Raw genomic sequence first — 20930 nt, forward strand, 5'->3', positions numbered from 1 at the left:
GGACCCCCACTCCACATTCCTGGAAACACTGGGAAACATAAAGGTCCTACCAAACACCCTGATATTGGGTGATTTCAATTACTCAAACATTAACTGGGAGAACTGCTCAAGTACAAACTCCCTTGCCCAACATTTCCTAGAATTTATAAACTCAAATGCCCTGGCCAACACCGGCACCAGACGTGACAACATATTGGACCTGGTCATCACCAACATGGGCGACCGGTGTTCCACACCAGAGGTCAACCCCTCATTGGTTAGATCTGACCATAAACTAATCACTCTGGATATCCACATTCCTCCACCACACCCGGTCAAAGAAACCACCGTGAAAAACTTTTCAAAACAAAAACTTCACGTTACTTAAGACCGAGGTGGGAAGCTTCAAAGCCCCCATGCTAAAGGATAACACTGTCCAAGCTGCAAAATCCTTTACTACTGCACTCTACGGATACATACAAGAATGCCTGGATCATGCTATCCCAAACAAAACCAAGACTCACTCCTCCAAGAAAAGGAAACCAGTCTGGTGGACCCCTGCCATAAACAAGCTATACAATAGAAGGAGGAAACTAGTACAGAAGAGAGTAAAATCCCAAGAAGGGAAGACATCTCTGATTAGTATCAACAAGAAACTACATTCCCTCATAAAATCATCCAAGGCTAGCTTCGAAAGAAAAATTGCCATGGACTCCAAAGATAACCACAAGGCATTCTTTAGCTATGTCAAGAATCTAAGTGGCAATTCTCAGATCTACTCAGAGTTAGTGCAGAATGGCACAAAATACACTGAACCGACCGACATAGCCAACATCCTGGCTGACAGGTTCAGTGCAAACTTCACCCCCCTCTCACCCCCAAAGGGCCCATAACTATACCAGAAGAATGCAATGCCTCTGAAATCACAGACACTCAGGTTAAAACAGCCCTCTCCAAAGCCAAAAACACAGCATCAATGGGACTGGACGGTCTCACAGGCTGTATCCTACATGAGCTCAAAGATGAACTAACCCCTCACCTAAACACACTGTTTAAACTTAGCCTCTCCAAAGGCTATGTGCCCACAGAGTGGCGCATAGCAACAGTTATTCCACTCCACAAAGGTGGAGCCACAACGGACCCCGGGAACTATCGCCCTATAAGCCTGACTAGCTTGGTCTGCAAAGCTATGGAGCGCATCATCATGGATCTCATTAACAGAGACATTGGGAACCTCCAAACACTGGACCCTACGTCGTTCGGCTTTAAGGGCAGATCATGCCTCCTAAACCTGGTGGACTTCTTTGAGACAGTTACCAAGGCTATAGACAAGGGAAAGGTGGTCCACACAGCCTACCTAGACCTCGCAAAGGCCTTCAACACCATTCCCCACTCAGGTATTATAGACAAGCTCACCAGCCTGAACATAAACCCTACGTCACGAGATGGGCTGCCAACTGGCTCACAGACAGAACCCACATGGTAAGAGTTGTGGGAGGTAGGTCTGACTAAACCGGTTACAAGTGGCATTCCCCACGGCTCAGTCCTAAGACCCCTCCTGTTCGGCATATACTTCTCAGAGGTACAGGCAAGCACAGGAGGACTATGGCTGACTAAGTTTGCAGACGACTGCAAACTAGGGTCTATAACTGACTCTCCGGCTGACACAGACATCCTCCAAAAGGGTCTCACTGAGACAGATACCTGGTGTCAAAACCGTGGCCTCAAGCTAAATGCCAAAGAGTGCATAGTCATCCCCTTTGGAAAAAACAAAGTACCCACAAACTACCACATAGGTGGTAGCCCCCTAAATACGGAAGATGTAATAAGGGATCTGGGGGCCCAAGTAGATAGTAACCTCTCTTTTGATAATCACATTGCCAAAGTGGTTAGAAAATCCTTCTATGTGGCCCACCTAATCACAAAAGGGTTTGAATCTTGATCGAAAGAGGTCATTGGGCCCCTCTACCCATCACTCATCAGACCCATCATAGAGTACAATGCCCTATTTGGGATGTACCTTACAAGACACCTGCAACAACTGGAAAGACCACAGAAGTACCTCACCAAGAGGATCACTGGCTTCAAGCAGATACCCTATGCAGCTTGAGTGAAGAAATTCCAGCTGTACTCAGTTGCATACCACCTACTCAGAGGTGACCTCTGCCTGACATACAAGGCCATGTCCAACCCAGAATTGATGGACATGCTCCATCTAAAGAAAGCCATATCCCCTCGAGCCACATGCTCCAGGGCTCTAAACCTCACCACAACAATAAATAGGACGGGCTGGAGGGATAGATTCCTGTCCCAGGGACTTCCCATGCTCTGGAACAAGACTCCAATCTACATTAGGCAGAGCTCCCTGCTAACCCTCTTCAAGAGAAACCTTGACAAGTGGATGGGAAATGGAAAGTTTACCCCAGGGATCGCTTCAATGGCTCTGCTGGACAGAGGTACAGGGAACTAATCTAAGGGGGCGGCGAAAGCAAACACATTCCGGCTAGGCTTATAAATGCCTTCGGGCAGATAGTCTTGTACCTACCTATGAACTCCTGAGGCATAAGAAGGATTGTGCTAAGCATGTCCTCTAGGATGTTGGATTTCCCTGGAATGTGCATTGCTACCAGAAAGCAGCTGGAGATGATCACCTATTGTCAAACTCTCATTGCTTCTCGACAGAGGGGGTGCCATCTGGTTCCCTCTTGTTTGTTAATGTACTAAACATGTCTGTTTGAACTGCAATCATTCCTAGAGAAAGAAAGCTCTATAAGGCTTGCAATGCTAGGAGTACTGCTCTCATCTCTAGGACATTTATATGCAGACTGGTTTCCTGTGTTGACTATGTGCCTTGAACAACTCATCCAGAGTAATGCCCCCCACCCTAACTGGCATGGATCCATGTCAACGTGGTGATGGGTGGAAGAAGAATAAATGGATGTCCTCCTTTGATGTCCCTCAAAGGAAGCCACCACAAGAGGGAGTCTTTGCACACCTGAGATAGCTTGACGGGAATGATTCAGAGGATAGCTGTGTAGGGACCATTGTACTGCTAGGGTATACTGAAGACTCCTCATGTGTAGGTGAGCTGTAGGAATCAATGTAATGGTGGCTGCCTCTGAACCTAGTGCTTTGAGAACTAATTCTGCAGGTGGCAAAGGGATGGTTAGTATTTGCATGATATGTAATCTCAAGGACAGAATTCTGTTTGAAGGTAAGAAGGCTAGGTAGTTGAGTGTGTCTAGATATGCGCCTATAAAATCTATCACTTTAACTAGTTGCAGTTGGGACTTTTTGTGATTTATTGTGATTCCTAGTATATTCACTAGGTGAAGCAAATAATCCCTGGCTTGGAGCAGTAAATGCCTGGTTGATGCGGTCAGGATCCAGTCATCTAGGTAAGGAAACGCTCTGAATCAGAGCAGCCTCAGGTGAGTCGCTACCACTGCCATGCATCTGGTGAATACCCTGGGGGCTGTGGTGAGACCAAAGGGTAGAGATCTGAATTGATACTGAATGACTGCTAGCCAGAAGCAGAGAATCCTTTCAGAGCACCTGTTCATTTTGATGTGATAGTATGCATCTTGATCTACTGAGCACATCCAATCATCCTTTTGAAGGAGAGGTAGAATGGACTGTACTGTGACCACCTGAAATTTTGAGTTCGTTACGGACTTGTTTAGGAAGGTTAGGTCCAGGAATGATCTCAGGTCCCATGTCTTTTTTGATACTAAAAAGAACGTTGAGTAGATTCCGGATCCTGTTTTGTCTGGTGGGACATTCTGGATGACTCTCTTCTCTAGCAGCTTTGCAATTTCTTGTGCTGCTAAGTCCCACTGACTGGGTAGAACATTGGGGAGATTTTTCTTTGGAATAGGAGTTTTGAAAAAGGAAATGTTATATCCTCTGGATATGATCCTGTGAGCCAGGTATTTAGATGAAAGGGTAAGCTCTCTTCGACTGCCTCCAGAGTGAGACAAGTCAGGCAACTGTTCAGGAGCACTGAAAGGATCTGTCCGAGAAGGAATCTCGAGATCCTTGGTTCTGCAGACTTCCTCTGCCACATGGGTGGCCTCTACCAAATTGGTTATTTCCCCCCTCTACCTCTAGGGGAAACTCTCTCTGTGAATCATGGAAAGGCCCTTGTGACTACTTGAACCACAATCTCTTACCTCCACATTGGTTCCAGGAAAACTGTTATTTTGGGGTAAATAATTTGATTCCAATGGCAGACAAGGTTTTCCCATCTTTGTCACATCAGGAGAGAGTATCTTTTATGGTTGGTCCAAAGAGTGATGATCCATCAAAAGAAGCACTGGCTAATGATGCCTAGAAAGGTTCTGCAAAGTCACATCCAGGCATGCATCCTTATGGCAATGCCTGAACCAGTGGCCTTTGAGGAACCCTCTGCAGTGTGAGAGCTTAACCTCATGGACACATTAGAGATGGATTGTAGGGTGGCCATTCTTGAAGAAAAACTTTTCTGTTCCTCTTGAGACATGAACCTCTGAGCAATGCTGGAGAGTTCCTTTAGTAAATCCCTCTGCAACCTGTTAAAGTGGGCCAAATAAATCAGCGATTGCAGTGTGAAGGTCGCTGATGCGTACACCAGCAGTCAGAATCTGTCCAACGCCCTAAAGCTCCCCATTAGGGGGATAGACAGTGGAGCTCTGTTCAGCTAGCTCCTTTTTCATGGCTGCCACAACAACCATGGCAACTACAGGGGTACCTTTTGTCCAGTGTTGCAGACTTTTGTCAGCTCTTTTTGGTACTGGCTCCACAGTGTCCATCTCCTTCCATGCCCTGTGGGAAACAAGGCCTATAAGGTCACCTGCAGGAGGGGATCACCCAAGATGTAGATGGACCAGACCCGAAGGTTTCCAAGAACACAGACTCCTCTGAGGAAGGGCTTGGGATAGACCAGCCACCTCTTTAGCATAGGATTTCAAGGATGTCTCCAAAGAAAGCATCAGGTGGAGATCTTGGGGGCCCTTCCCCTTCATCAAAGTCTGTGTCTTCTGTTAAAGATTCCTAAGGGGAATCTAGATGCCTGTTTTTACACAGTCTCTTTTGAGGGACCTCGTCAGTGGGATGGTTCCAGGGATGTGTCAGAAGAGAGGGGGGAGCTTCGCTGGGAGAGATGCTCAGAAGCTCTTAGGGTCTGGCTGCCCTGAGGTGGAGGATGAGCAGGCTCAGACACAGGAGTCAGAATAGGAGTAGGATTTGAAGGAGGTAGAGTCAAAGTAATGCTCAGCTGGGAGAACACCCTCTCCACCACTTCAAATGCAGAAGGACCTGGAGATATCCTAGGCAGTCCCTCTGGAGTCATAGCTCTCACAGCAGACCAACTAGGACTCTCAGAGATCCCATGCCCTGAAGGGGGAGTCGGAGACAAGCTGTCCAGCTCCAACTTTCCAAGGGAAAGCAATGGCTCTGAACACTTCTAAGCCAAGGATATTACCTCATACCAGAGAGAGACACTTCAGATCATAGACCCATCATGCTCCAACAAGGTCAGAGCCAATCAGATCAGAGATGTCATTGGAGCCAAGGAAGAGAGAGCCATCAGATCCAATGTATGGACTCTGGTAACCTCTGTGAGTGCGTCGAAGCAGGAGGTCGGATTGGAGGAGGAATTATCAATGGTACAGATGTAGGATGGTGGCTCATGAATCCGGTGCGGGACGGAGCAGGCAAAACCCCCATCTGTATCTGCATCCTGAGGAATCTCATCATCCTGTCCACCTCCACTTCAGAAAATCTCCAGGAAGACCTAATGGAGGATGAAGTAGAGTGAGGTCTGAAAGACTTCTGTGAGGTTCCCTGAAGAAAGGGAGACCTTAAGGTTGGAGACATGACTTCCATGGGGGAACTAGAAGTCCAGTGTCGCATAGAAATCAGTAATGTCTGTGTCGGATCCGAAGGCTTCGGATACGACAATTTCAAAGTTTTGGCACGTGGCTCAGTAGTAGCACTTTTAGGACACTGGGCAGGACAGTGTTTTCTGTGTTCCCTGGGCTCCTATTGCTTCTTACTGGGGGCTTTGAGCTCCTGATTCCTTAGATGAAGCCGTAGAGAAAGTAGCCCGAGGGAGAAGACCCTTCAAAATTAGTTTGTTGTGACGGTCGCTAATGGCTTGGGCATTGAAACCTGCACAGATGTCGCAATCTATATCTAAGTGACTGGGACCTAAACAGTACACACATTACCTGTAGGCATCAGATTGATGGATCTAGTGCCCGCAGGCAGTGCATTTATTGAACCCAGCTAGCTTGCCAGATTTCTCAGCCATAATGCAAAATAAGAAAAGCTACAATTATTATCTAAATATTTTTTTAATAAAGAAGGAAAAGGAAAAGAAGAAACTACCAACAATGGTAGGGAAGAGATAAACCAGCCAGTATATAAAAGTTTTATAAAGGACAGAGAAACCCGAAAATAAAAGCAAAGCTGCTTTTCATACTGAGAGTTGTATTTTCTGTTTGTGAGTGCTCTATCCGAGCTTTTCTGTGCATTTTTGATTTTTTGAGGTTTCTGTGTTCTACAGCTAGGAACTGTAATAGTGTGTATTACTATAATTGTTGAGTCTGCTTGCTCCTTGATCCGTTTAAAACTTTCATTTAGTGGCTACAGCTAGGAACTGTAATTTTTCCCATCCACTCTCCCTAGTGTTGTGGTGTTCTTTGGCTTTGCAGTTGCCCACCCATACTGTATATATGATCTGTGACACTCTTCCCAGTCTAGTGTCAATAGTTCATTCAATCTAATAGAAAACATTTGGGAAGGCCAACCCACTCAGATTCTTAACGTTGAATTAACTTCTGTTCCAGCTTTCTCCATTTCCACTTTTACTGAAAAAAAATTCTAAGCTTGCTTCCCCCCCCTTTCCTGTGGCAGGTCTTGTCCAGATACGGATTTGCTGTGTCCAGGACTGTTTGTGAGCTCCTGAGCCCCCACCCACTTAACTAGGGTTAAACTATAAAGTCTCTTCTTCAAATTTTCCCTTGCAACTAGCCAGCTTTTTAGTTTTAGCACTCAAATCTGTTTCTTTGAGCTCAGCACTTGTTCAGAACTCATTGTAAGCACTAAATAAGTTACAAATTACTACAGCACTCAACTTTCCTCACTTGTCTAGAGGAAAACAGTTTTTAGCACTTAATAAATAAGCACTTAATAAATAAGCATCTCCTCAGGCATGTCTAAAGGTCAGCTCACCGTGTTTTCTCCTGTCTACCTGATGAATCTGGGCATCTTGGGACAATGCAGCAATTGCCTCATGTACACAGACAACCCTCTCCTCCTACCACCCAACACTATGACCTGTGAGAGATGAACTTATATAGCCAAACTGGAAGCAAAGCTCTCTTCACCGAAGACTGGAGTAGACAGTCAAGAGGAGAAGGTAAACACACTTGCACCGCACCACACACATCACATATTCCCTCAAAACCTACACCACCAAAACACACACACAGAAGCACAACACACACACCTACATTCGCGGAGGCTCTCAGTAAAAATCTGCCCAAACAACCGAGACCTCCAAAGCAGAAACGCAAGCAACCTCCAGCCCCCAACTCAACCCAAATGACACATAGCCCACATACTCAGTGTGCCACTCAACTACAGCCCATAAGGCATAATGTACTCAACACTCTAGTCATAGGTGACTCTATAGTCAGGCACACTGATGTTCCACTCACCAGGCTAAACAAGGAAAAAGTTACTGTCAGGTGCCAGGATCCGCCACATAACGCACACACACAGGTCACTCCACAAGTACAAATATGACTCTGTCATTGTCCATGTTGGTGGGAATGACCTGAGATGTACCTCCCTGGACTACATGAAGAGAGACATGGAGGAGCTCTCTGATCTTGTAGCCAAGGCAGGTAAGACCCTAGCTCTGAGTAGCATCCTGCCATCACCCAGAATGATACCACAGTACAAAGACAAAATGATTGACTTTAACAATTGGCTAAACTTCTGGTGTCATTCTAAGGGAATCCAGTATCTGTCTGCCTGGGATGACGTGATCGACAGACCACGCTGCTTTGCCAGAGATGGCCTGCACCTGTCGCCCTTGGGATTCCGGATACTAGCAAAGGCTCTTGCTACCCCTATTGTGCCTTTTTTAGGCAAGGTTCAAATGACAAATTCACTACCGGAACAGGTACAAGCAAGCAAAATCTGAGGGTAATACTACTCAATGCTAGAAGTCTAAACCTCAAAATGCACTCACTCGAGGCACTCCTTAAAATGGAGAACATTGACATCTGTGCAATGACAGAGACCTGGTTCAAAGCTTCAGAGAGCACCCCTGCATTACCAGGCTATAATTCATACCACACCTTTCGGCCACCAAACTCGGACCGAAACACTAAAGGTGGAGGCGTGTCCATATTCATTAAGGATATCCACACCTCCAAGCTAGCTGCTCAGTATAATGCATCTGAGATTATCCAAGTTAAATTAACTTTGGGCAAAGCCGCAATCCAGATTGTAGCTTGCTAAAAACCCCCCACCATGCCCCAGGATTCCCACTCCTCTTTTCTTGATACACTGGAAAATATTAAGGTACAACCCAACACTCTAATAATGAGTGATTTCAACTACCCTACCATTAACTGGGAAAACTACTCATGTACCAACTCTTTTGCTCAGCGTTTTCTGGAAATCATCAATTCCAACGCCTTGGATCAACTTATCCACACCCTCACCAGGGGCAGCAACATGGCTGACCGGTGTTCCAAACCAGAGGTCAGCTCCTCGTTGGTCAGATCCGACCACAAGCTAATCACCCTAGACATCCACATCCCGCTCCCACCCCCCATTAGGAAAACAACCGTAAAAAATTTCTCCAAAGCCAACTTCACACTTCATAAGACAGAAGGGGCAAACTTCACGACACCCATGCAAATGGACAATAGAGGTACGACTGCTGAATCCTACACAAATGCACTTTATAAGCACTTACACGAGTGTATTGATCATGCTATCCCTAACAGAACCAAGATGCTATCCTCCAAAAATAGGAAGCCAATCTGGTGGTCTTCTGCCATAAACAAACTCTAAACAAACTCTACAACAGAAGAAAGAAACTGTTGCAAAAAAAAAAAAAGTAAAATCCCACGATTGGAGGAGCTCCCTGGTCAGCCTCAGTAAGAAGCTGAAATCCCTCAAAATCCTCCAAAGCTAGTTATGAAAACAAAATCACCACTGATTCTAAAGACAACCACAAAGCATTCTATAGCTATGTCAAGAATCTCAATGGCAACACTCAGATCAGCACAATGACACTAAATATACAGAACCAACTGATACTGCCAACATCTTGGCAGATAGGTTCAGTGTTAACTTTACCCCCCTCTCACCCCCTAAAGGGCCCATCTTTATACCGGAAGAATGCAACGTTCCTGTAATCACGGCTGCACAAGTAAAAACCTCACTCTCCAAAGCCAAGAACACAGCATCCATGGGACCTGACAACATCCCAGGCTGCCTTTAACATGAACTACAGAATGAACTAGCACCCCACCTAAGTACCATGTTCCAATCATAGCCTCACCTCAGGCTTTGTGCCCACTGAATGGTGCACCGCGGCGGTTACCCCATTCCACAAAGGGGGGGGGCCACAACAGACCCCGGGAACTACCACCCCATTAGCCTGACGAGCCTGGTCTGCAAGGCCATGGAACGCATCATCATGGAACTCATAAATAAAGACATTGGAGATCTCCAAACTCTGGACCCCACACAGTTTGGGTTTGTAAAAGGCAAATCATGTCTCCTAAACCTGATAGACTTCTTTGATGTAGTCACCAAAGCTATAGATGAGGGTAAGGTGATTCACACAGCCTATCTAGATCTCGCCAAGGCATTCAACACCATTCCACACTCTGGAATTATAGATAAACTCACTAAACTAGGTATAAATCCTTATGTCACAAAATGGGTTGCCAAATGGCTTACTGACAGAACCCACACTGTGAAAGTAGCAGACTCGAAATCACACTTTAGACCAGTACCACAGGGTTCAGTCCTGGGTCCTCTCCTGTTTGGTATCTACTTCTCTGAAGTACAAGCTAACACAGAAAGTCTTTGGCTAACTAAATTCGTAGATGACTGCAAACTAGGAGCCATAATCTAAACTCCTCACGATGTGGATATCCTACAAAAGGGCCTCACTGAGACAGATGCCTGGTGTCAAAGCCATGGTCTCAAGCTCAATGCCAAAAAGTGCACTGTCATCCCCTTTGGCAAAAACTCTGTAGCCATGAACTACCAACATAGGCGGTAGGCTACTTAACACCGAAAGTGTGACAAGAGACCTTGGGAAACAGGTGGACAGTAGTCTCTCCATTGATAATCACATCGCTACAGTGGTCAGGAAATCCTTCTACATGGCACACCTCATCACAAAAGGTTTCTCATCCAGAAAAAAAGAGGTCATTGTTCCCCTCTACTCATCACTCATTAGACCCATTATAGAGTACAACGCCCCTTTTGGTATGTACCTCACAAGACATCTACAACAACTGGAAAGGCCGCAAAAATACCTTACAAAGAGGATTACTGGCCTCAAACAGATGCCTTACGCAGACCGTCTCAAAAAACTCCAGCTTTACTCCGTCGCATATCGCCTACTCAGAGGCGATCTCTGCCTAACATACAAAGCTATGTCAAACCCAGAGCTGTTGGACATGCTCCACTTAAAGAAATCCCAATCCCTCCAAGCTACACGCTCTAGGGACCTAAACCTTGTCACCACAATAAACAGAACATGCTTGAGCGATAGATTCTTGTCCCAGAGACTTCCCATACTCTGGAACAGACTACTTATCTATGTCAAACAGAACCCCTCATTAGCACTCTTCAAGAAAAATCTTGATGATTGGATGGGTAATAGGAAATTCACCCCGGGGATCACTTCTGTGGTTCTGCTTGACAGAGGCACAGGAAAATAATTTTTTAGGTGGCGAAAGCCGGGGTACCTTTTTGGCTAGGCTTGTATAGGCCCTAGGGCCAATAGCCTTGTACCTATCTATGAACCTATGAAGGGTAAGGAAGAGTGATAGCAGTATATTAAGAACAAAAAATTAAAGTTTGAGCTAGGACAGAAGGAAATCCTGACATGCTTGAAGAGAGGCAAACGAGATCTGAGGTAACTGGGATGACAGAGACATTACAGGTAAGGGAGGAGCACCAGAGTCGGATCTTAAGCTATAGAAGCAGACAATTTGGATCTGAAGTTTGGATCCAACCCACAGGTTAAGAAACAAATGAAAATGACAACATGAGATCTGTATTTTTCAGGATGTAGGGATCCAAGGATCTTTGTTAAATCCCAGATCCTGGCTCCAGACAGACAGCTGTCATTCTATACTTTTCCAGACAGGTGAGGGTGGTGTCAGTATGTCTAACAAGAGTCACCTATTACTAAAACATTACCATATTTAGATAGACAATAAGGGCTTGGCCTGCACCCTTGTGACTCCTAGATGTGTGAGTGGTGAAGGTAGATGTGTTGCTTTGTGAACTAATGGCTGAGGTTTCTTAGCCTTTAGCCAAACATCATTTGGCAGTGTTCTCATAACATTCTCTGCATAAGCTGATTTAACAGAAGTGCCCTATACTGTGTATGTGTATTATATTAATCAAATTATAGGTTCATAGGTTGGTACTAGGCTATCAGCCCTAGGGCCTATACAAGCCTAGCCATTACAATTCCCTGGCTATTTCTTCCCACACTATTTACTTCCCTGGACCCCTGTCTTGCAGGGCGACTGACGTGATCCCGGGGTGAATTTCCTTTCTCCCATCCAATCGTCAAGGTTCCTTTTGAAGAGGACCAAAGAGGCACTCTGCTTGACATGTATAGGCAATCTATTCCAGAGTCTGGGGAGTCTCTGGGTCAGGAACCTATCCCTCCAGCATATTTTGTTTATTGTGATGACAAGGTTTAGATCCCTGGAGCGTGTGGCTCTGAGGGATTGGGATTTCTTTAAGTGTAGCATGTCCAACAGCTCTGGGTTTGACATGGCCTTGTATGTTAAGCAAAGATCGCCTCTGAGTAGACGATATGCGACAGAGTATAGCTGGAGTTTTTTAAGGCGGTCAGCGTAGGGCATCTGCTTTAGGCCTGTGATTCTTTTAGTGAGGTATTTCTGTGGCCTTTCCAGTTGTTGCAGATGAATAATGTTCTTTAATTCATAGGTTCATAGATTAGTACTAATGTTATTCATTTATAATTGTTAAATCAACTTTATGAGACAATGTTAAGATAGCTAGTGCATTTTGATAATTTATCATTAAGCAGCTCTATATAGTCTTAATACAGGATATTATTTAGTCATATGTTTTATCATTTGCTACTCAGTTAAGTGGACTGGTCCACATTCTTTCTGGATATTACTAGGGCAGAGTTTCATTGGTAAATACATTATATAAATATACTTTAGGAGGTGGAAGAAAACAAGACACCCATGGAAAAAAAAAAACAAGCAAATATGAAAACATGCAAATTCTGCACAGTGAACATAAGTTAAGAACTGTACCTTAAGCCAAAGAGCTATAAAGCAAAGATCTTAATGCTGAGCCATCATGCTGCTCAGGATGGCTCAGTGACACCACCACCTTAGTTGCAGAAAACTCTAAGTTTACTACTCATAGTTTCAGGTTTGATGACTTTGGCATACAGGCATAAAATGTTTGATAATTCTGATTTGTGCTCTTCACATTTGCAGATCATACTTGAAAAATCTCTTAAGTGCCCTGCATATCAGCTCATTTACTCCCCAGGAGGAGAGAGTCAGGTAGTAGTAAGTGGGCCAGTCTGTTGATCCTATGGAATATCCCTAGCACCCATCTCCATGAGCAGCTCTACTCAGAGGTAAGTATCCTGCATTACCACTACTAAAGCAGCACAGGCCTTCTAGGCTCCTTCAGTGGGCAATCACCCATGAGTAGTACTACCAATACAGCAAGCCAAACCATCTTCCTCACAAGCAAAATGGGTGAGCTAACATTAGCCACTCAAATTACACCTTCCCTCCCTGGCCCATCCAGTGGCCATCCTACTAACGAAACACAGGCTATCGATGTAGTAGTCAGGACTTCATCGATCTATGAAGAAGCCTCATCTCCTCTAGATACCTAGCTAACACAACCCTATTTTTGCTATATCCTCTGCACAGACTGCACCTGTCCTCAATGAAATGCATCATCATCAAGTAAGTGTTCTTGCCTACTGCCTTCCAAGTTATTTTATAATCCATGTGTGATTTCATCTTGTAAAATGTGCTAAACACACTCTTATGTATGTATTACGTAATCTTTGTTTGATATGTATTACACACCAGTCTACATGAAGAAAGCAAATGACATGACTAGGTAGTTGCAAAAGTGAATATTCTGCATGCTGAGTATACATAGTACAATATATCTCAAATAAAATGAAAATAATTTACCAAAAGTATATAGACACACATGACAAACTATACTAGACTTAGCATAATTTAAACACAATAACAAAACATATAATTTTGTCTTCAAAAGAGTATGCATCACTACTAACTGAAAATTTATGTATCAAATCAATTCTCACCTCTCCACGCTGCACATCTTGTATACGAGTAAATCTCAAGTCACTTAGCTGCCAGCTAGTATTAACACTGAACACTCTCAACTGGGAAAGTACAAAGGAAGCATTGAAGGCTTTTGCTTTGATTCGGATTGTAATTGAATTTACAGAAAGAGAAATCCCTTCCACCACTTTTTCAGCAAAACCATATTCACTAAGGAAATAAAAACATGTAGTAAGCACGTTGACAGCATTACATTAACAGTTAAATAAAAATAAAGTCTGCCATAAGAGGTTTTTAATAACAATCCTTAGAAATTCAAAGGAAATAAATTATGCTCACATAAAATGTACTACAGAGTATCTTGAAACAACCCAATGATGTGCAAATATAAAATGTATATACATGCATATAAGTACATGCGAGCATACACAAATATATGATGCAATACATACACATCATATCAGTTATGCAACTCAACAAACAGAACAATATCATGGCATCAGAAAATGTCAACATTTTAGTTTCACTAGAATCTCTATTAAGAATGCCTTATTCTACAAGTTATTCTTCTTCAGTAATTTTTATCCACAGCATTAGGAAAAAGTTGGGAATTTTATTTTCATCCCCCAAATACATAAAACTTAACCTAGACCTAACACAAAACAATAAATCTTTTTTTGTTGTTCCATATTTTTCCCCTGATGCTTGTCGACTATCAGCCCAACCATGATCAACTGACCTTTTCTTACCACCAAGGGTACAGCAGATCAGGACAGAACAATATCTTGCCAAACGTAACATTTTTTTCTGGAACTGGTCAAAGTCTCCATCCCCTAATAGATTATATATACACTTTGCATGAAGGCCTGTTATGCCTTTTCCTACATGTTATCATGCAGTTTCCTGCACATGCTCCTCCCAGACAGCTATTACCGATCATAGCTTGGTGAAGTAAAGCATATACACATAGCCCATATACTGCATTTCTGTTTATCATAAGTACACGTCACGCACTATGGCATATCAAATATATGCTCACTATCTTTCTTTCTCAGAAGTCTCTCGCTCAACAAAAGAATACGTCTTAAAAGATCATATGTGCACTAACGAAACCAAATGTGCCACCTGCATTCAGTTTAAACAGTTTCTGAAAAGTGCGTCGGTGGCGAGTGGCTTTTCTAATTCCATTTTCACATAAAATAATGACTTTTTGTGACAATGGGACTTGAAAAGGGATGCGCTGTTCACAGCCTATTCTCTAATGCTTTTGTGTGTGTATGTGCTAGGCATTCCTTTGTGAAGTATGATTAGGGGTAGAAGTTGTCCTGTGTCCATTTCTACCTATTGCAGCATAACTAAAAAGATTACTTTAAGATACATACAGATATATGAAGTTAGGGGAATTTAAACTACTAGAATTAAAATTATTCTGAGCCTTACAAGATGGCTACATACTGATTAGCAGGTTAATTTTAGCTCTCCCAGTGCGAAAACAGAAACTCAGAATACAGTGCCAGTGAATTTGTCTTTTTAGGTCAATTTCAGTAACTGACTAGTAAGTGTACTGTGTGGATGCTAGCAAAAAAAAAGAATTCCGAGAACCTAGAAAAAAATTAATCACAAAAAGTGAGGAGAATACATGGGCTGGGAACAATCCTGCAGCTCTTCAGCAAAAAGCAGTTAAAATCTCCAGCTTTGGTGCAGACATGACTTCCAGTAATCAAAAGGGAAAATCAAGTCAAATGTACTCATAGCTGATTAAAATAAACAAACACTGAAAGAGTACATCAACTAAAATAACAGAAGGCTGGAAAAAAATGGAATAAGTTTTAAACAGATATTCAGATGAGCTGATTTTGTTTGTGTCTTTCGGCTTTTCCCGGTTAGGGGTCGCCACAGCGGAACTCCGGTCCGCTAATGATTGGTAGTTGATTTTTATGTGCCGAATTACCAGCCCTGACGCACAACCTTCAACGAAGGTACGACCATTCACGCATGTCTCCACACAGAAGACGCTCTAGCTGAGAATCGAACCGGGCAGCGTCTTACTGTGAGGCGAAAACGCTACCGCAGCACCACCACCGCGGGTCATTCAGATGAGCTGATAAAACTGCAAAAATCAGAAGTTGAAATGAAGAAAAGACTGTTTTTTCAAAAATGATAGAATTAGAGGTCAGAGTGCATAGGGAAAACCTGAGGTTTTCTGCTGTACAAGAGAAACTTTAAGGAACAGACTTAATTTTATGAAAGCATAAATAAACAATTGGACTGGTATTCCAACGCAAGAGGTGTTAACTGAAAGGGCACATCATGTGTAAGCTTCAAACCTGGCCATGAGAAGACAGCCCAGACATTTAATAGTAAAGATGCAATACTACCAGCAGAAAGAGTTGATTTTTGACAAAACTTTGGAAGAAGGATAAAGTATTATAAGTGGAAGACAGTAGAATGCTTGTAAAAAATGATTACTCACTGTACACTAGACAGAAGAGGGGTAAATTTATTCCAGCAATCAGGGAATGTCGAGAAGCAGGTGTGAGATTCAAGCTGCTGTATCCCAACTATTTTCAGAATATTTCTTCTGAAGGGTCAGTCATTCTTTGATGCAGAACATGCCAAGGAGGAAATACAATAGTCTGTCCAACAAAAAGTGAGCCATGAAACAGAAGGGGATTTTACTTCTTATTCTTCTGATAACAAAGCCCATAGGGAGACTATGCCAGTGAAATGTTTTCCAATGTTCCAAAGGAAAATGCTTGAGAGAGAGAAAAAACACACAAGTTGGCAAGAAGAACCAGGAGCGCACTGGAAATGTTTACAGTTCAACATGTGTTGTGGAACACAACTGTGCATCTAGTTCTTATGCTTCTATGGAGACAATCTGATAAGGGGGCAATAAAAACAGAATCTTTCAATAGCTAGGAGATAATGCTTTCTGAAACCATTAAGGTTGTTTTCTTTATCTGGGAGACAAATAAAGATAAGTCAAAAAAAGCACTTCGTGGAAGTAGAAGCACAGGCTGTAATCATGGGTCTTAGCATGGATAACATCCATTGTAGGTTAATTCAAGCCTGTAAGTGAGGCTATCAGTCTGGGACAATTGTTCCTATTTTGAGGGTTAAACTTCATTATTTGAAGATGTACGCAGTTTTGTGTGTTAGTATTAAGTTAATAGCTTTTGAGGGTATTCTGGAGTTTTTTTTTTGTTTGTTTGTTTGAGAGCTTTCATTAAAACAAAACGTTTTGTAAGATGTAACATAGGTTCAAATGGATATGGCAAGAAGCAACTGTATAAAAGAGAACACTGCCAAACATTAGTGCATGCATGGAACACAAAAGCTGAAACTAGACATTTAAAAAAAGCTGTAATTGGTGGGAATAATAACTTCATATCATGACACTTTTCATATTATCTTCAAATGAGAATGGTCCCACAGACATATACAAAAAAGAATAGTGAACTATTATAAAAACACAGAGTGCAAGTAGCTATGTTACAGGAGAAACATTTGGAAAGAACTCTGCATGTAAATTTGATAAAAAAATTACTTCAGGATGGTTATTCTGTGGAATATCTGGGATAAAGAAAAAGGGGAGTTCTTAAGTTAATTGCAAGAGGAGCTTCAATAAGAAGGGTAAAAAGATAATACTGGTAGATCTGTAGTTTTAAGGGACTTATAGCAAGGGAGGAGGATAACGCTGGCATGTATTTATACTTCACTTAAAACTGCTTCAATGGAGCGTAAGAAAATTCGGGGAGAAATAATCAGCTTTCAGCAGGGAATATTACTTACAGATGGGGACTGGAATTTGATTTGCAACAGCAAGGATGTATGGGGGGACCTAGAAGGGACAATAAAAAGAGTAGATTTGTGAAGAAATGTATGAAAGTATTTGGTATAGAAGATACAAATTCAGTAGTAGGAATTTGGAGAGAATATACACATTATTCCTCAAGGTACAAAAACTGGGCTAGGCTAGACAAATTATATTTCACAGGAACATGTGCATTTAATTGAAAGTTTTGATATGCATCCAGTTTCAGATCACACGTCAACAATACCTAAAATAAAAATGTAAGGTAATTAAATAAAATGAGATATTGGTGCTTCCCCATCTACAGTGGATATAAAAAGTTTACAGACCCCTGTAAAAATGCCAGGTTTTTGTGCTATAAAAAATGAGACCACAATAAATCATTTCAAAACTTTTCCCACCTTTAATGTGACCTATAACCTGTACAAGTCAATTGAAAAATAAACAAATCTGTTAGGGGAAAAAATTTAAAAAGTACAATACGCTGGTTGCATAAGTGTGCACACAATTAAACTAATATGTTGTTGTGTGTGCACACCATTAAACTAATACTTTGTTGAAGCACCTTTTGATTTAATTACAACCTTCAGTCTTCTTGGGTAGGAGTCTATCAGCATGGCACATCTTGACTTGGCAATATTTGCCCATTCTTCCTTGCAAAGGCACTCCAAAATCTGTCAGATTGCGAGGGCATCTCTTGTGCACAGCCCTCTTCAGGTCACCTCACAGATTTTCTATTGGATTTAGGTCTGGGCTCTGGCTGGGCCATTCCAAAACTTTAATTTTCTTCTGGTAAAGCTATTTTTTTGCTGATTTGGATGTATGCCTGGGGTCACTGTCATGTTGAAAGGTGAAATTCCTCTTCACCTTCAGATTTCAAGCAGACGCCTGAAGGTTTTGGGCCAAAAGTGACTGGTATTTGGAACTGTTCATAATTCCCCCCACCTTGAATAAAGCCCCAGTTCCAGCTGAAGAAAAGGAACCCCCAAAGCATGATACGGCCACCACCATGCTTCACTGTGGGGATGGTGTTCTTTTGGTGATGCAAAGTGTTGTTCATGCTCCAAACGTACCTTTTGGAATTGTGGGCAAAAAGTTCAACCTTGGTCTCATCAGACCATAACACATTTTCCCACATGCTTTTGGGAGACTATGTATTGTATTGCAAATTTTAGCCGGGCCTAGATGTTTTTCTGTGTAAGAAAAGGCTTCAGTCTTGCAACCCTACCCCATAGTCCAGACATATGGAGAATACAGGAGATTGTTGTCACATGTAGTACACAACCAGTACTTGCCAGAAATTCCTGCAGCTCCTTCAGTGTTGCTGTAGGTCTCTTGGCAGCATCCCTGACCAGTTTTCGTCTTCTCTTTTCAACAATTTTGGAGGGATGTCCAGTTCTTTGCAACATCACTGCTGTCCCATATTTTCTCCACTTTTTGATGACTGTCTTCACAGTGTTCCATCCAATGCTGTGGAAATTTTTTTGTACCCTTCTCCTGACTAATACCTTTCAACAATGAGATCTCTTTGATGCTTTGTAAGCTCCTGTGAACCATGGTTTTTGCTGTAGCATGCAACTGACTAAATGCCAGGAAAATCCTACTAGGACAGCTGAACTTTATTTGGGGTTAATCAGTCTCTTTAATTGATGGCAGGTGTGTATCCAAGAAGTCTGACTGCTGCAATTAAATCAAAAGGTGCTTCAACAAAGTATTAGTTTAAGGGTGTGCACACTTATGCACTCAGCATATTGTACATTTTTTTATTTTTTACCCTAACAGATTTGTTTGTTCTTCAATTGAATTGTACAGGTTATAGGTCACATTAAAGGTGGGAAAAGTTTTGAAATTATTTATTATGGTCTCATTTTTTATATCACAAATACCTGGCATTTTAACAGAGGTGTGTACACTTTCTATATCTACTGTATATGTTAAAAAGAGAATAATTTAAGGAATGGTAGTGTATGGAAATTATTCGGGTGTTATTAGAGAAGATAGAAATTTATTCTGAAAATACAGCTAGGCAGTGGGATAAAATTAAAGTGGTGTTTAAAAACAGGGTGGACATAAAAGAAAGAGATATGATTACGAAATAAGAATTATTTAGAGGGACTGACAAAGGTTAAAGTACTGAAGAATGGGGGGAACCTCTCAGAACAAGCAGCAGCGCAGTTGCAGAGTATTACACAGAAAATAAGGGACTACCGCGATAATATGCATGAGCTTAGAAAGATTGGTGTTTATAATTACAGAGCACAAAAACTTTCAGAACAATGGCACAGGCAACAGAAAGTAGAAAGGGTTGTTGCCATTTTTAGGGAGCCTATAACAAGGAAAATAAGATCCTGTACAGGTATTAGAAATATTTTGGAAATTTTATGAAAATCTATATAAAGCAGAGAAATGTGGAAATCGAGAAAAAGATTAGATGTAGATGTGGCTCAATTACTAATAGTTAGGACAGAAAAAAATGAGATACAAATGGTGATATATAACCAATCTACAGGAAATACCCCATGAATAGATGGCATTGCTGTAGAAGTTTGGAAGCTAAGAGGGCAGAAAATTATAAAGATCTGGAAGGTTTTCTTTAATAGTATTTTAAAAGAAGGAGAGGCAACAACATCCTATGAGTAAGCTGTGGTGTCATTAATACTTAAAGAAAGACTCATCAGATACAGTTTTATATATAGGCCCCTTTTGATTCTAAACCATGATTATGAAGTGTTTATGTGCACAATTGCTAAAAGAATGGCAAAGATGATGCCAAAATTGACAGATACGGATCAATGTGCATTATTGGAGGGAAGGCAAACATTTAACAACATTAACAGAATATTGATCCAGAGGAAAGCAGAATGTAAGGAAATACCACTGCTGCTGTTAGGTCCTGATGCACGGAAAGCATCTGACAGAGTAAGCTAGGACTTTAAGTAGGGCAATGGAAGCATCTGCATTCCCTGATAAAATTATAAGATTGATTAGGAGGATATAGGAGGGATCAGAGGAGAAAATTAAGTATGGGGGGGGGGGGTCTTCCCTGATACATTTTGTTTTAGGAGAAGAACCAGAGTTGTCCTCTTTCACCTTTTTATTTGCATTATATTTAGAACCACTGGCAAAGAAAATAAGGGACTTAGAAATTCAAGGATATAATTGGTACGGTAATCAAGGAAAGTTGGCTTTATTTGCAGATGATATTCTATACCTGATAAAACCAGAAAAGGACATTTCAGTGTTGTGGAACATTCGGAGGGAGTTTCAAGTATTTTCGACATACAAAAGTAATGAAGATAAAACAACAGTAACAGCTGTAAACTATGTACTCGCACACAAATTGGTTCAGCAATGCCCATATGGGTCTATATAATTTAGTCGAAACTCAAATGAGTGAATGCTCATTTGTGAAACACGTATTCAGAGAAAACACTTCATCAAACAACATTTTAAGCTAAAAGCTTCCTATGGCAAACCAATGGTTGGCCACCATCTGGAATTTGCCCTTTAATCCACTGTAGTGCATGCAATTTCAGAGTTGGTATATT

The 20930-nt window shown here is 42.0% G+C and overlaps 1 protein-coding gene across 1 annotated transcript in view; it reads right to left on the reverse strand.

Moving 5' to 3' along the window:
• The window catches only part of UHRF1BP1L (UHRF1 binding protein 1 like), a 2202923-nt gene that overhangs the window by 1425650 nt on the left and 756343 nt on the right, over positions 1 to 20930 (reverse strand). Inside the window, exon 5 of the mRNA XM_044087916.1 lies at positions 13586 to 13775. Coding sequence (XP_043943851.1) covers positions 13586 to 13775 — 190 coding nt within the window. The remainder of the gene's footprint in view (positions 1 to 13585; positions 13776 to 20930) is intronic.

This window comes from Protopterus annectens, chromosome 11.part0 (genome assembly GCF_019279795.1).
Source record: "Protopterus annectens isolate FY-2018-M chromosome 11.part0, PAN1.0, whole genome shotgun sequence".
In the NCBI taxonomy this organism is placed as follows: Eukaryota; Metazoa; Chordata; order Ceratodontiformes; family Protopteridae; genus Protopterus; species Protopterus annectens.